Source organism: Poromitra crassiceps, assembly GCF_964638095.1.
Source record: "Poromitra crassiceps genome assembly, chromosome: 3".
NCBI classification, from domain to species: domain Eukaryota; kingdom Metazoa; phylum Chordata; class Actinopteri; order Beryciformes; family Melamphaidae; genus Poromitra; species Poromitra crassiceps.
Genome location: NC_139625.1, coordinates 26,223,811 through 26,239,610, shown reverse-complemented (window position 1 = coordinate 26,239,610; position 15,800 = coordinate 26,223,811). Strand labels below are relative to the sequence as shown.

General features: G+C 45.7%; 1 protein-coding gene across 1 annotated transcript; it reads left to right on the top strand.

Moving 5' to 3' along the window:
• Positions 1-912: 912 nt before the first annotated feature.
• Positions 913-4,240, top strand: ccdc177 (coiled-coil domain containing 177; the record flags this gene model as incomplete). The annotated part of the gene is made up of 2 exons (XM_083632531.1): positions 913-2,526; positions 3,311-4,240. The coding sequence occupies 2 exons, from the start codon at positions 913-915 to the stop codon at positions 4,238-4,240; spliced, it is 2,544 nt and encodes an 847-aa protein (XP_083488657.1).
• Positions 4,241-15,800: the final 11,560 nt, after the last annotated feature.

The window sequence follows — 15,800 nt, the reverse complement described above, 5'->3', positions numbered from 1 at the left end:
TATGCAGGGAACCAGGGAGGCTGCACGGATCACAGCGGAACAAAGCATCGGTCTAGAAAACGTCTTGCAAACTGGCAGGTTAGTGGATGATTGTATGGTGCGCCATCGACCGCATCAAAAGCAAACATAATGTGACAATGGGATGAAATAGCAGAATGTTCTTTCTTTGTAACACCGCACTAAATCAGCCATGGCCTATTTGATGGAGTTTATTTTCCAAATTCGGCCTAGAATCGTTTATTTATTAGGAAGGACAATTATTCTCGGCCTACATCCTACTTCTATCAATAGAAAAGTACAGGCCTGGTGTAGAGCCCCAGATAGTGAGCAGGAGGAGTACATATATAGATTTGTGCAGTGCTCGTTTACCAGATTGCTGTATCTTATCCAAGCTATTTTAATCAAGCTACTATTAGCAGCTGTTTAATAGGCTATGGGACGACTTGGCATTATTTCCAAGCCATGTGTGGGTAGACTGTGTGATATAGAGTGAAAAAATATATAGACTGTGTGATATTGAGTGAACAATATAGGTAGACTGTGTGATATAGAGTGAAAATATTGTATAGTAATCAAATTCTTTCAACCTAGTAACTCATCCGAAAATAGATTCCCTGTTAAAGGAAATGTGCTGTTTTTCATGTGTTATGTAATTTCCCCAAGGGGAAAATGTCTCATCTGGTGTAAAATGATTGGGTGCGTGAATATGTGTGCATGCACGACTGCATTTCTGAACCTGCTATGACCCTCCCCCCACACACGGCATCTCTCTTAAGCTCTGGACAGCATGCTATAATAATCCTCTGACTGAAACCACTTCCACTATTTCATCCACTCCATCTCATGTATCATACAACTTTCCATTGACCCCTCTTGTCTCCTCCCACTCTCTACCTGCAGCATTAGCCAACAATGGTGGACCCCTCGGAGGTTGAGGATCAGAACAAGTGCAAAGGCCCGCAGCTCGACCCGCCGACTGTGGCCAGCGAAGCCCCTCGGCTGCCAGAACAGGGCGATGGCATGGAGACAGAGGAGGAAGAGGACGGCGGATTCAAGACTCCGCCCACTGGCAGCTCTGAGCCGAGCCCCTCCCACACCGCGCCAGAGGCCGCCTCTCCGGCGGCCTCGCCTCAGCATCCACAGACTCAACCTGAGAGAGAGCCATCATCACCCAAGCTCCATCTGGACCTTTACAACTTTGACTCGTCGGCCGCAGAGGGCAGCCGCTACGTGCTAACTAGCCCCCGCTCTCTGGAGGCGTGCGCTCGATGCGGGGTCAAACCTGTGGAGCTGCTGCCACGCCCGCTGGGTGAGTTCGCCCGCGAGGCTCCCGGCCGCTCCATGCGCGTTGCGACGGGGCTGTTTGAAGTCTACGAGAGGGACAGGCATGCTAAACTCAGGCAGTGCAGGGAGGAGAGGGAGAGGATTGTTAGGGAGGAGAAGAGAAGACTCTTGCAGGCTGCAGTCAACGGCAACAGCAGCACATCCTCCTCCTCAGTGGAGCAGCAGCACAAAGTCACTTCTGGCTCCACTCAGCCTTCTAAATGTGGGCCGGTGACGTCTAGCTCAGCCCCTGATATTGGAGCGCCCTCTAGAGCCACAGCGTCAGGCATGACCTCCAAAACAGGTACAACTCTTTTATCTAAAGCGTCCCCGCCAAGTCTTAGTACCTCCCCTAAATCTGTCAACACCAGCTCTACTCAGTCTTCAAAACCTGGTTCAATGAGCTCCATGTTGTCCTCCAAGGGCCTTTACTCTGCTAAGCATTCATTTTCCTCATCCCCTGAACAAGTCAAAGCCACATGGCTGCTGTCATCTGGGCCTCCACCAATAGTCAGGAAGCCCACTGGCAGCAAATCCTCAAACACCTTCCCCAGATCAACACCTAAACCCCCCTCCTTCCCCAGGGCCAACACTACATTAGCATCCTCAGTGTCAAAGCCTGCAGTTCCTTCAAAACCTCTCAATGGTATAACGGGAGGACCGTTCTCCCAGCACAACGGACACCTAGCACTTCATTCCAAGGAGCGAGGAAAAAGCCATTCGCTGGAGTCCTTACAGCGGAGGATGGACACTGTTTGCTCGTCCACTTCCAACACCACAACCACGACGACATGCACCTCGTCAGAGTCGGGCGCCTCCTCCTCCTACAGTTGGGACGGTGCACGAGACCACTTTGCTAAAACCTCCAGTCCCCGTGCGCGCACCCTGGCCACTTTCAACTCCCTGATGGGCCGCAGCCTCAGCCTGGGCGACCTGAGCCACTCTCTTCAGACCACGCAGAAGGTGGAGCGCATCGTCAGGGAGGTGAGACGCCGGGGCCTGAAGGCCGTGCCCGAGCGCGACCGCAAGATCGCTGCTTTGATGCTCGCCAAATACCAAGAGGAAGACATCATGAGCCAGACCCGCTACGTAGCTCACCTTCAGTGGGACAGCGAGAAGCGCATGGACGAGCTGCGGCGGGAACAGGAGGACCGGGAGAAGCAGCGCGCCGTGCAGCAGTGCCAGCGGGCGTGGCACTCCCAGGTAGGGATGAAACGATAACGGGTTTAATGATAAACCGATATAAAATTCCTGGCGGTTAGTATTCGCGTTTCAAATTGTAATTATCATTAAAACTGTGATTACCGCGTTACTGTGATTACGGCGCTTCAAAAAACAAAAACAAATTAATAAATACTGTAACTGGTAAATACGGTTAATCATTAACCATAGTTAGCAACAGTCTCCCAGACGCAGGCGCGCAGCTTTGGTGAAATGATTTCAGTGAGTGTATCAGTACTTTTTGAAAAATCTTAGGACATTTTAAAGTGATACTAAACCCCAAACCTAAATGTTTGAAGCCTGAAACTCTGACACCTGATGGTGCATCAAGAGTGGTGGGGTGGTTTGTGATGTCAACAACTGTTGTACTCTATAGAGGGTGATGTCACAAACCACCGAGACCAGCCAATGGGGAGAGGTCGAGATGGTCCAGCTAGAGCACTGCTTTTCACCATTAGGTGTCAGACTTCACCAAACATTTGGGTGGGGTTTAATTATTCTTGAAGAATTCCTCAGATTTTGACCTGCATTTATCAACAACACTACTAAATTCCCATACCGTATAGAGGAAGACTAGCTGTCGCCCTGGTGGCAGCTAATGGGGATCCTTTTTAAATCAACAAATAGATAGATTTTCAGCAGAAAAACGTGGAAAAAGTGTTTAGTATGTATTTTTAACAATACTGCGATAATACTGATACTGTGATCATTTTGGTCACTATAATTGTGAAATAAAATTTTCATACCGTTTCATCTCTACTCCCAGGTGTCGACACGCCAACGCAGGCTCAGCCAGCAGGAGCGCGAGTCGTCGGCCGCCAAACTCCGCCAGGCCGAGGAGAGTGAGGAGCGCTGGAGGGAGCTGGCGGAGCAGCAGGAGCGCAGTCGTCTGCAGAGGCTGCAGCAGGCGTCTCTGGAGGAGAAGCAGAAAAAATCGCTCCAGGAGCAGAACCTGAAGGCCTTGGACGAGGACCGCACGGCCGTGCTGGAGCAGGAGAGGCTGCTGCTAAACGAGAAGCTGACCATGGCCGAGCTGAAGAGGCAAGAGAAGGAGCATCAAGCCCAGGAGGACCGACGGGGGTTGAACCGGGCGGAGAGGAGGCGCCACGCCGCCATCATACGGGAGATCTCCCGCCGAGAGGAAGAGGAGACGATGGAGGCCAGGAAGGCAGCGGAGGACAAGCTCAGCCGCTCTCTGGAGAATTACGAGCAGATCGTGGAGCGTCGAGGGCAGGAGCTGAAAGAGAAGGCCAAGCGTGAGGGGAAGCAGATCCAGAAGGCACGCAAGGCGGCGGAGAGGCTCGAGAGGCAGCAGCAGCAGCAGCTGGAGGCGCGCGTGAAGGAGGCGGAAAAGCGCGCCCAGCAGGCGGCGCTGGTGGCCGAGGAGAGGGCCAGGGAGAAGGCCCAGCGTGCCACGCACAGCCGGCAGGAGAAGGAGAGGCTGCAGAGGCTCAACAGACAGCGTGTGGAGGAGGAGGAGAGGCAGCGGCGCCTGGAGCTGCTCCAGTCCATCGAGAGGAAGCTGGAGAAGAGCGAGCAGATCTTCAAGGAGAAGCGGGCCGTGCTGGAGAGCGCCCGCTCCGTGGCCCGCGCCTCCTTCCATGTGCGGGACAGGGTGCGCGAGGAGACCAACATGCGTACATTCGATAAGATGGCCCTGGAGGCGCAACTCAACGCCAGCCTGGATGAGAAGTGACCCCCACATCTTTGTAGAGGACTCCTTAACTTCTGGTCATGTGCTTGGTTCTAGCCTTCATTATGGCCTTCATCACGCGACAGCTTTACCAGTTCCCATAAAGAACCACCATAGTTATTTTTCCAGACATAACTTTACCCATTGGTTGTTTTGATTACATTTTTAACCATCCATTTTTACATAGAGTTCCATCAAAGCAAACCAAATGAAGACATCATTTTGTATTCTGGATGTAATGGAATGTCAAACTACACCAACTGCTATAAGTGAATAGTTAGCCTGTGTACGACAGAGAATTCATCAAAGACGAGAGTACAGAGAGGACTGCCTTGTGCAGCAGCAACACAACCCCTCCTCTCTCTCTCTCTCGCTCTCTCTCTCTCTCTCTCTCTCTCTCTCTCTCTGTCTTTCTCTCTCACTCTTTCTCTCTCTCTCTCTCTCTCTCTCTCTCTCTCTCTCTCTCTCTCTCTCTCTCTCTCTCTCTCTGTCTTTCTCTCTGCTCTCTACTCTGGCTATCGCAGCTACTGGATTGAAAGCTGTGCTGGGATGAAAAGAGTCATTGTTTACCAGGGAAGCACAACTCCATGACAACTGCAGAGGCTTTTAAGGAAGCACTACTTTAAGGGGAAAATTAAGCATATACTGTAGGAAAAAGCTGCAAGTAAACATTCTAGGCCCCCTAAGAAAATGAGGGATCCTTTTGTCCACACAGTGACAAAGCTAGATATAGCGCAGAGGAAGAGCCCCGGGCTGGACACTGTCTTTACCTAACAGCTGACGATGCAGCGCAGGGAGGACGCCTGCAACCAGGCCGGTGCTGATGAAGCATCGGAGGACGCAGGTTTCTGCAGCAAAGGCGCTCTTCCTCCCTCTCGGCCTCTCTCCCACACCCTCCCGGACACCTCCTGTCTCTCCTCCTCATGTCGGATAACAGTAAACGGCCTGGACACCTCCTGTCTCTCCTCCTCATGTCAGATAACAGTAAACGGCCTGGACACCTCCTGTCTCCTCCTCATGTCGGATAACAGTAAACGGCCTGGACACCTCCTGTCTCTCCTCCTCATGTCAGATAACAGTAAACGGCCTGGACACGTCCTGTCTCTCCTCCTCATGTCGGATAACAGTAAACGGCCTGGAGACCTCCTGTCTCTCCTCCTCATGTCAGATAACAGTAAACGGCCTGGACACGTCCTGTCTCTCCTCCTCATGTCAGATAAGAGTAAACAGCCTGGACACCTCCTGTCTCTCCTCCTCATGTCAGATAACAGTAAACGGCCTGGACACCTCCTGTCTCTCCTCCTCATGTCAGATAAGAGTAAACAGCCTGGACACCTCCTGTCTCTCCTCCTCATGTCAGATAAGAGTAAACAGTGCCGTGCTCAGAGAGACAGCCACCTCCTAACTCCCCCCACAGCCAATCTGCTCCCGAGCCCTGGAGGGATAAACAGTTCGGGTTATGACTGTGGCAAGGTCGACAGGTACGGACTTGGTTTTCATTGTGTTGTGTGACTTAGGTAATGCGCAATACCTTTTTTCCCACGGTGCTGGCAGCAGGCCAGGCCGGGGGCAGAAGATGCTACTCACTCACTCACTCACTCATGGATGTTTAGTGAAGGGTGCGAGGCTAGGGAAAAGACCATACAGTAGCTAGGCAGGGATAGATAGGTCGTAGAGAGTAGGGGGAGTGGCTGGGGGATGTGGGTGGGTTAGGGGTAGGGCCATTTTCCATGCTTTTCAGTGTGTTTGTAGTCTCACTGGCCAGCCTCCTCTCCCTTCCGTCTGAGGAGTCTGGCGCGGCAGTTCTCCATAACTGGGATAAACCCTCCCCTGCTCTACACTGCTCTCCCTTTTGAGCGACTGTTTCGGTGGCAGCCGGATGTCCGCTCCCGGCTTATTACAAGCTCTGTCATTGGCTCCGACCATGTCAATCAGAGCGGCTTCCGCTCCCTCCTCCCTGTGTGTCGCTGTAAATAGTGCCCTGCCGCCGCAGTGAAAACAACGCTAACTATCTAGCAAGCTAACGGCAGAAACCTACACGCTAGCTCGTTGCTACACGCTGAAAACGGCAAGTTGGATTGTTTGAAACAATTTTTCAAGGGCACTGCCGCTAAGCGCCGCCCATCACAATCCCACAGAAAAACTGTTTTAAGGAGTGGGCCCCAGTGGCTCAGGGAGTTTGATGTTGTAGGTTCGAGCCTCAGTCAGTTTTGAATGACAACAGCCAGAGGAAAGAAAGAAAAGCGCTCAGAGAAGAGCTGTGAGAGTGAAGGGGACCTGGTGGTGCAACATCCAGAGTGTCTATATTTACATCTAGACTGTCTATATATTTATCAGATTAGGCTTTGGCATCTGGTTTGAAAATGTAAAGAGTGAGACAGGTGGCATTTGAACCAATGAACAACTACACACACCTAGCAGCTGTTTATCTCACTGAGCTAGAATCAGGGACTGTCCAGTCTCCTTCATCAGCTTATTGATATCAGTACTAATACTGATGATAAAGAAAGCATCTTATCAAGAACATTTCTTAAGCCAGAGCCTGATTAAGGGATTGAACCAACAACCTTCTGCACCACATCCATATTTATCTGGGTGAGCTGTAATAGCCGACTTCCTCTGGCATAGAGCTGGGTAATATTCTAGACGAAAAATCATATCTCTGTATTTTAGGCTGAACGGTGATACACGATATATATGTCTGTATTTTCTACAAGTGGGTTAAATGTTCACTTGTAAGTTAAATGTGAGATGTAGGGCTGGGCGTTATGGACAAAATCACATCACAATATTTTTGACGAAATACCTCGATATCGATATTGATATTGCGAGAAGTATTGGTGCTTTCACAACATTTTCAAAACAATTAAATTTTTTTGGGGGGGCGGGGGGCATTGTTTTGCCTTTTTTGTAATGGATAGGATAGGACGGTAGGCATAGAGAGAGGATGACATGCGGCAAACAACCACGGGTAGCAGTCCAACACGGGGCGGCCGCGCGAAGGACTATTGTGGTACACGTTCTACCAGGTGAGCCACCGGGAGGACCAACAATACGATTTTTGATCAATAATCATCAGTAAGTGGATATAATGACTGGGTAAAGACATATAATAGAACATGTAGAACAGTCTGGTAACTTCAGAAAATGACATCACTTTACTGTAATACAGCCTCTAAGACCATATCTAGTCTCATATCACCATATTACCATATCCAACATCTAAGACCATATCTAGTCTCATATCACCATATTACCATATCAACATCTAAGACCATATCTAGTCTCATATCATCATATTACCATATCCAACATCTAAGACCATATCTAGTCTCATATCACCATATTACCATATCCAACATCTAAGACCATATCTAGTCTCATATCACCATATTACCATATCAACATCTAAGACCATATCTAGTCTCATATCATCATATTACCATATCCAACATCTAAGACCATATCTAGTCTCATATCACCATATTACCATATCCAACATCTAAGACCATATCTAGTCTCATATCACCATATTACCATATCCAACATCTAAGACCATATCTAGTCTCATATCACCATATTACCATATCCAACATCTAAGACCATATCTAGTCTCATATCACCATATTACCATATCCAACATCTAAGACCATAGCTAGTCTCATATCACCACATTACCATATCCAACATCTAAGACCATATCTAGTCTCATATCACCATATTACCATATCCAACATCTAAGACCATATCTAGTCTCATATCACCATATTACCATATCCAACATCTAAGACCATATCTAGTCTCATATCACCATATTACCATATCCAACATCTAAGACCATATCTAGTCTCATAGCACCATATTACCATATCAAAATCTAAGACCATATCTAGTCTCATATCACCATATTACCATATCAAACATCTAAGACCATATCTAGTCTCATATCACCACATTACCATATCCAACATCTAAGACCATATCTAGTCTCATATCACCATATTACCATATCAAACATCTAAGACCATATCTAGTCTCATATCACCATATTACCATATCCAACATCTAAGACCATAGCTAGTCTCATATCACCATATTACCATATCAACATCTAAGACCATATCTAGTCTCATATCACCATATTACCATATCCAACATCTAAGACCATATCTAGTCTCATATCACCATATTACCATATCAAACATCTAAGACCATATCTAGTCTCATATCACCATATTACCATATCCAACATCTAAGACCATATCTAGTCTCATATCATCATATTACCATATCCAACATCTAAGACCATATCTAGTCTCATATCACCATATTACCATATCCAACATCTAAGACCATATCTAGTCTCATATCACCATATTACCATATCCAACATCTAAGACCATATCTAGTCTCATATCATCATATTACCATATCCAACATCTAAGACCATATCTAGTCTCATATCACCATATTACCATATCCAACATCTAAGACCATATCTAGTCTCATATCACCATATTACCATATCCAACATCTAAGACCATATCTAGTCTCATAGCACCATATTACCATATCAAAATCTAAGACCATATCTAGTCTCATATCACCATATTACCATATCAAACATCTAAGACCATATCTAGTCTCATATCACCACATTACCATATCCAACATCTAAGACCATATCTAGTCTCATATCACCATATTACCATATCAAACATCTAAGACCATATCTAGTCTCATATCACCATATTACCATATCCAACATCTAAGACCATAGCTAGTCTCATATCACCACATTACCATATCCAACATCTAAGACCATAGCTAGTCTCATATCACCACATTACCATATCCAACATCTAAGACCATATCTAGTCTCATAGCACCATATTACCATATCAAAATCTAAGACCATATCTACAGTAGTCTCATATCATCATATTACCATATCAACATCTAAGACCATATCTAGTCTCATATCACCATATCACCATATCCAACATCTAAGACCATATCTAGTCTCATATCACCATATTACTATATCCAACATCTAAGACCATATCTAGTCTCATATAACCATATTACTATATCCAACATCTAAGACCATATCTAGTCTCATATCACCACATTACCATATCCAACATCTAAGACCATATCTAGTCTCATATCACCATATCACCATATCCAACATCTAAGACCATATCTAGTCTCATATCACCATATTACTATATCCAACATCTAAGACCATATCTAGTCTCATATCACCATATTACTATATCCAACATCTAAGACCATATCTAGTCTCATATCACCATATTACCATATCAAAATCTAAGACCATATCTAGTCTCATATCACCACATTACCATAATCCAACATCTAAGACCATATCTAGTCTCATATCACCATGTTACCATATCAACATCTAAGACCATATCTAGTCTCATATCACCATGTTATTGCCATATCCAACATGTAACATGTAAGCAAGTAAAATAACGGTTGGGTTTAGGCAACAAAATAAACTTTTAGTTGGGTTTAGGTAGGGCTGGGCGATATTGTTGGAATCAAGATAATCGTATGATGATAATCATAATGATTTTTCTCAATATCGATATGTATCATGATATGGTTAATGTATCCAGAATCACATTAAATAATCAAATTAATGTTCATCTAATTGAACTGAATGGTAATGTTAGGTGTGACAAACAAAACAGAAATAATAATATTCCTACCATACCTCATTTTATCTGAGTTTTTAAGTAAAATTTACTCATCAATTTAGACAGCAGAAATGTGTCACAAATCTCAGTACTGTATTAAAATATCTTCATATATTATCATCATTCCACTGAAAGACGATAAACAATAATATTGAATTATTGCCCAGCCCTAGGTTTAGCTAAGTAAAACAGCGGTTAGGTTTAGGCAACAAAAGGAAGTTGGTTGGGCTTAGGCTTATGGTTTGGGTCGGGCATTCGAACCAGGTCTCGAATGGATCCGGCACTCCCACCCCTTCTCCCTAGTGTGACTTTCATCTACTTCAACTCAGAATGTTATTACATTCAAGACCACTGAGGCTCACCACGAGGCGACCTCCAGACAGTCCCACTGTCCTTCTTCAACATACCTTCCGCGTCGGCAATAATGACGCAGAGGGGGCATGACAAATCATATTTTGATGCCCCGGGAGTGAGACCGGTTTGGGAATATAGCTAGATGTTTATTATGTACTGTAAGTAAATGGTTTTACAATCCAACTGTTAACATGTATGTTACATTCTGATGCCATGTTAAAACACTCGCTTGTATTATCAATTTATTTTTTCTAAATTCTTAATTTTATTATTTAAAAAAATGAATAGTCCAATAGTCACAATACACAAAAGTCTGGGAACATATTTTTCCATACTCTCTTTTCACTTTTCCAGACCAGTAGCCTGTACTACGAAGCTAGTTTAATGCCTTATCCGAGTAAGTTTGAGTTTAAACCTGGTTTAGCCGTACTACAAAGCAAGTTAACTTTCAATCACCATGGCAACTGACGCTGCAAAGCTAACCTGGTCGCGACCAGGTTAGCTTCAGAGGATAAGATCAAAATCCATGACAGACCCATATAATCGGCTCTCTGGAGTCAATCACCGTTCATATAAGATCGCCATATGAAAAATAGATTGCAGTCAACTGAGAATATAACAAGAAAAACATTTGTGGCTCTGTAGGCTACATAATTAAATTAAGCCTACTTACCACTTTATGTCTTAACAGCTCAACGATGCGTGGAGAAATATGATCACTATTAATCACGCAGCGCATATCATACACGGAGCCTCAAATGGAGTGAGGGTGATATTCTCCTACATGCCAGAAAAGCCTATAGCCTACATATAATATAGATATGGGATAAATATGGGATAGGCTACTAAATATGCAGGCAATTCTTGGATGTTTCAGCTGGAACTGTGTCCTGTAGGCTGTATGCCAATATATGAGCAAAAATAGGCTAGTTTTTATCAATGAAAACTGCCCGCATCGTCTCAATTCAGTAGAGCAGTTTTCTCTTTTATATTAGGCATCAGCATCATTATTTTATATATTAATTATTCGATCAGTGCAACTACACACATAATGAGTGATAGAGATCATTATTCATTGAGCATGCGTTTCTAAATCTATGGTCTAAATAGGTTTACAGATTGTGGAAATTTATAGGCTGAGATTACACATTTAGGGGACAGAAATCGCTGATCAAAGTAAATCAAATGACTGATGTGAATACAAGCGGCAGCTTTAGCAGTCCTTCAGCAGATTATATCCAACGCGGATTTTCATTCTGACATAGGTTACATTAAATATCCGCTAAAACTCTGATCACGCACTGCGCTTTCATTGAATGAGGAAATGGGTGTAGAAATGGGTGTGGGCGTGGATCAACTCAGCTGTTCATAATGTGATTGGCTAGCGCACCTCTTTCGCGTGGACGCGCGCCTGTGCACGAGCGAAAAAACGTGCGCGTGCACAGGCAGATCCCAAAGCCAGCTTCAGTTATCGAGTAGAAAACCAGCGTCGTAGTATCGGTTAACTAGATAGCTTTGATCCTGTTCAGTCAAACCAGATCAAAGGGACTTATCGCGGATCTGTTAAGATAGCTTCGTAGTACTAACAGGCTACTGGAAAATATTAAAATCAAATTCCATACTTGTGTAAAGCATGCATGAGCGGTGCTGACAGGGTAGCCAACAACAGGCTTTAAAGGCCTCTGGCTGCGTTAATCCTACAATCTCTGATTAAAAAGGAAAGAAAGTGAGATACACAATACACATGGGTTTTTGCACTCAGATGTAGCTGTTGCCATAGCGATATGGCATGACTGCACAGAGAGCTAGAGTGCATGGGAATATGAGGGGGCTGCCTGTGGGGAGCTGGCTCTCTCTCTCTGGCAGAGGAGACCAGCACATTCTGGCAGCTTCTCGGAGGAGGTTATTGGAAAACACTCCGTCACTTCACAATATTGACATCTGTGTTGGGCAGCAACATTACTGCAGTGCTGGTCCCTGTGCATTCCTCCACCTCAATCAGTCAGCAGAAATCCCTTAAGATGCCGTTTTCAGCGTGTAGCAACGAGCTAGCGTGTAGGTTTCTGCCGTTAGCTTGCTAGCTAGGTAGCGTTGTTGTTTTCACTGCGGCGGCAGGGCACTATTTACAGCGATAGTAAATTTACATTTACTATCTCCAATGGGAGAGCAGAGTAGAGCAGAGGAGGGTTTATCCCAGTTATGGAGACCTGCGGCGCCAGACTCCTCGGACGGAAGGGAGAGGAGGCTGGCCAGCGAGACTAGATACCTGCTAACACCCCGGCCTTTCAGACGGTCCAGACAGCCATGTTTGATACCTCCTAACACCCCAGCCTTTCAGATGGTCCAGACAGCCATGTTTTATACCTCCTAACACCCCAGCCTTTCAGACGGTCCAGACAGCCATGTTTGATACCTCCTAACACCCCGGCCTTTCAGACGGTCCAGACAGCCATGTTTGATAGATACCTCCTAACACCCTGGCCTTTCAGACGGTCCAGACAGCCATGTTTGATAGATACCTCCTAACACCCCAGCCTTTCAGACGGTCCAGACAGCCATGTTTTATACCTCCTAACACCCCGGCCTTTCAGACGGTCCAGACAGCCATGTTTGATACCTCCTAACACCCCAGCCTTTCAGATGGTCCAGACAGCCATGTTTGATAGATACCTCCTAACACCCCGGCCTTTCAGATGGTCCAGACAGCCATGTTTTATACCTCCTAACACCCCGGCCTTTCAGATGGTCCAGACAGCCATGTTTTATACCTCCTAACACCCCGGCCTTTCAGACGGTCCAGACAGCCATGTTTTATACCTCCTAACACCCCAGCCTTTCAGATGGTCCAGACAGCCATGTTTTATACCTCCTAACACCCCAGCCTTTCAGATGGTCCAGACAGCCATGTTTTATACCTCCTAACACCCCAGCCTTTCAGACGGTCCAGACAGCCATGTTTGATAGATACCTCCTAACACCCCGGCCTTTCAGATGGTCCAGACAGCCATGTTTTATACCTCCTAACACCCCGGCCTTTCAGATGGTCCAGACAGCCATGTTTGATAGATACCTCCTAACACCCCAGCCTTTCAGATGGTCCAGACAGCCATGTTTTATACCTCCTAACACCCCAGCCTTTCAGATGGTCCAGACAGCCATGTTTTATACCTCCTAACACCCCGGCCTTTCAGACGGTCCAGACAGCCATGTTTTATACCTCCTAACACCCCAGCCTTTCAGGTGGTCCAGACAGCCATGTTTGATAGATACCTCCTAACACCCCGGCCTTTCAGACGGTCCAGACAGCCGTGTTTGATACCTCCTAACACCCGCAACTACTGAGATCAAAGCTTTAAATGAATCTGAAGAGTAGCAGAGGACTAGCAGGCTTATATCACTGACTGGAGACACGCTGTGTGGTTAGAAACCATTATTTGCAAATAAATACAGTGGGAAACAAAATTAAAAGGACAACATAAAACTGTATTACATCAGAGAGGTAACAAATGGCATGACTGCAGAGCTTTGGCAGCATTTACACAGAAAATTTAATTTGGCATCTAATTTGATCTCGGTGTCACAGATTTGGTTGACCATTCCTGGTTGAATGGTCAGATCTAATCTATTCATAAGATACGCATCTTGGTCTGGGCTGGGGTTGAAGTTGCCATCAATCAAGGCAAGAATTGGATTATTTAAAAATAGAAAAAACATCTGATCAGAATTGTTTTGCCATAAACATCTGCTCCATTTGTATGATGTGAATTGCGCCTTCACTATTCATTTTAAACTGAGTGAATTGATTAAGTAATAATAAACCACAAGAGGCTTTGCTTTCACTGCACAGCACAGCGCCAAATGGCTTAATTTACTTTTCACACCAGTGCATTAAAAAGTGTAAAACGCAAACATTCTATTCACATTTGATTTTTAATCAACAATAATAATAACAACATAAATATTGTTCTTCTGCCAAGCAAACTATTTTTTTTACAGCAGCTAAACAAAGTCCAGTATAAATAGTGATTCATAACAGTGCATAACAGTAAACCTTGTACTGTACATGGTGTGATCAGAGGCGTGTGTTTATGGAGTGTTTTACATCTTCAGATATTAAAGGAATAATTCACCCAAAATTTAAATTCTATCATCACCTACTCACCCTCATGACATTCGAGTCGAGAGAAAACCATTGACTTCAGTTGTACTGTACTGAAGTTAAGTATTGCTCCAATGTTATATGAACAAACTGTGCTGTGTTTCAACTAGCATGAGGGTGAGTAGATTATGATAGCATGTTCACGCCTCCATTGGTGATAGCCGTGGCTGGAGGATTCGGGTTGTCCGTCGGTCCGATGTTCGTTAACGCAATATCTCAGGAATGCCTTGATGGAATTTCTTCAAGTTTGGCTCAAGCATCCACTTGGACTCAAGGATGAACAGATTCGATTTTGGTGGTCAACGGTCATAATTCAAGGTCACTGTGACCTCACGGCCGCCCGTTTTATGCTCATTAACGTGATATCTCAGGAACGCTCTGAGGGAATTTCTTCAAATTTGGCTCAAACATCCACTTGGACTCAACGATGAACTGATTAGATTTTGTTGGTCAAAGTTCAAGGTCACTGTGACCACATGTCCGTCTGATCTATTAAGGAAAGGGGCGGGGCTAGGTAAAAGGGACCATAGCTAGGGTCGTAGAGAGTTGGGATTCGAGGGGTGGGTAGGGAGAGTGGCTAGGGGGTGTGGGTGGTCTGAGGGGGCATGGTCAGGAAGGAGGGAAAAGGGGCCATAGCTTGGGATAGGATAGTCTCACGTAGTGTCTGAATCACAAGAGACTTCCGGCGCTCCAAGCAGATGCGGTAGACGAAATCTGGTTGGCTGGGCTGTGACGGAAGTTACGTCATACAGCGTGTACAGGAAACATGTACAGTGAGTGGCACGCCGTGAAGCACCATGAAGAGACTAGTCTCGCAGTGCCAGGAGCGACCAAAAAGTAGCAATAGGCTGTCTTGCAGGAAGAATGAGTGGGCAGGATAATTTAATGGCAGTGTTACAGAACGTGTGCCAGGTCCACGGCGTAGATGCTCTCAAAGACGTGTTTGTTGCAGTTGTTGCAGTTCACCTGGGGTCGATTTAGCTGATGCACACATTCCAAATGCACCGCCCACGAGGTCCCTGGTTGGTCAATTCATATGTCTGTCACGCATCTTTTTTTTCTGCTTGGGGGCGGCCGGCCATTAACCACTTTTCAGAGTTGTGTTCCAGATGTAGATATCTACGGCTGGCACTGCGAGACTAGGGATAGGAAGGTCGTAGAGAGTCGGGGTTCGAGGGGTGCGTAGGGGGATGAGGGAGGTGGTGGGAGGGGCAGGGCTAGGTAAAAGGGGCCATAACTAGGGATAGGAAGCTCATAGAGTTGGGATTCGAGGGCTGGGTTGGGGGAATGGCTACGGGGATGTAGGTGGTGGGAGGGGGCG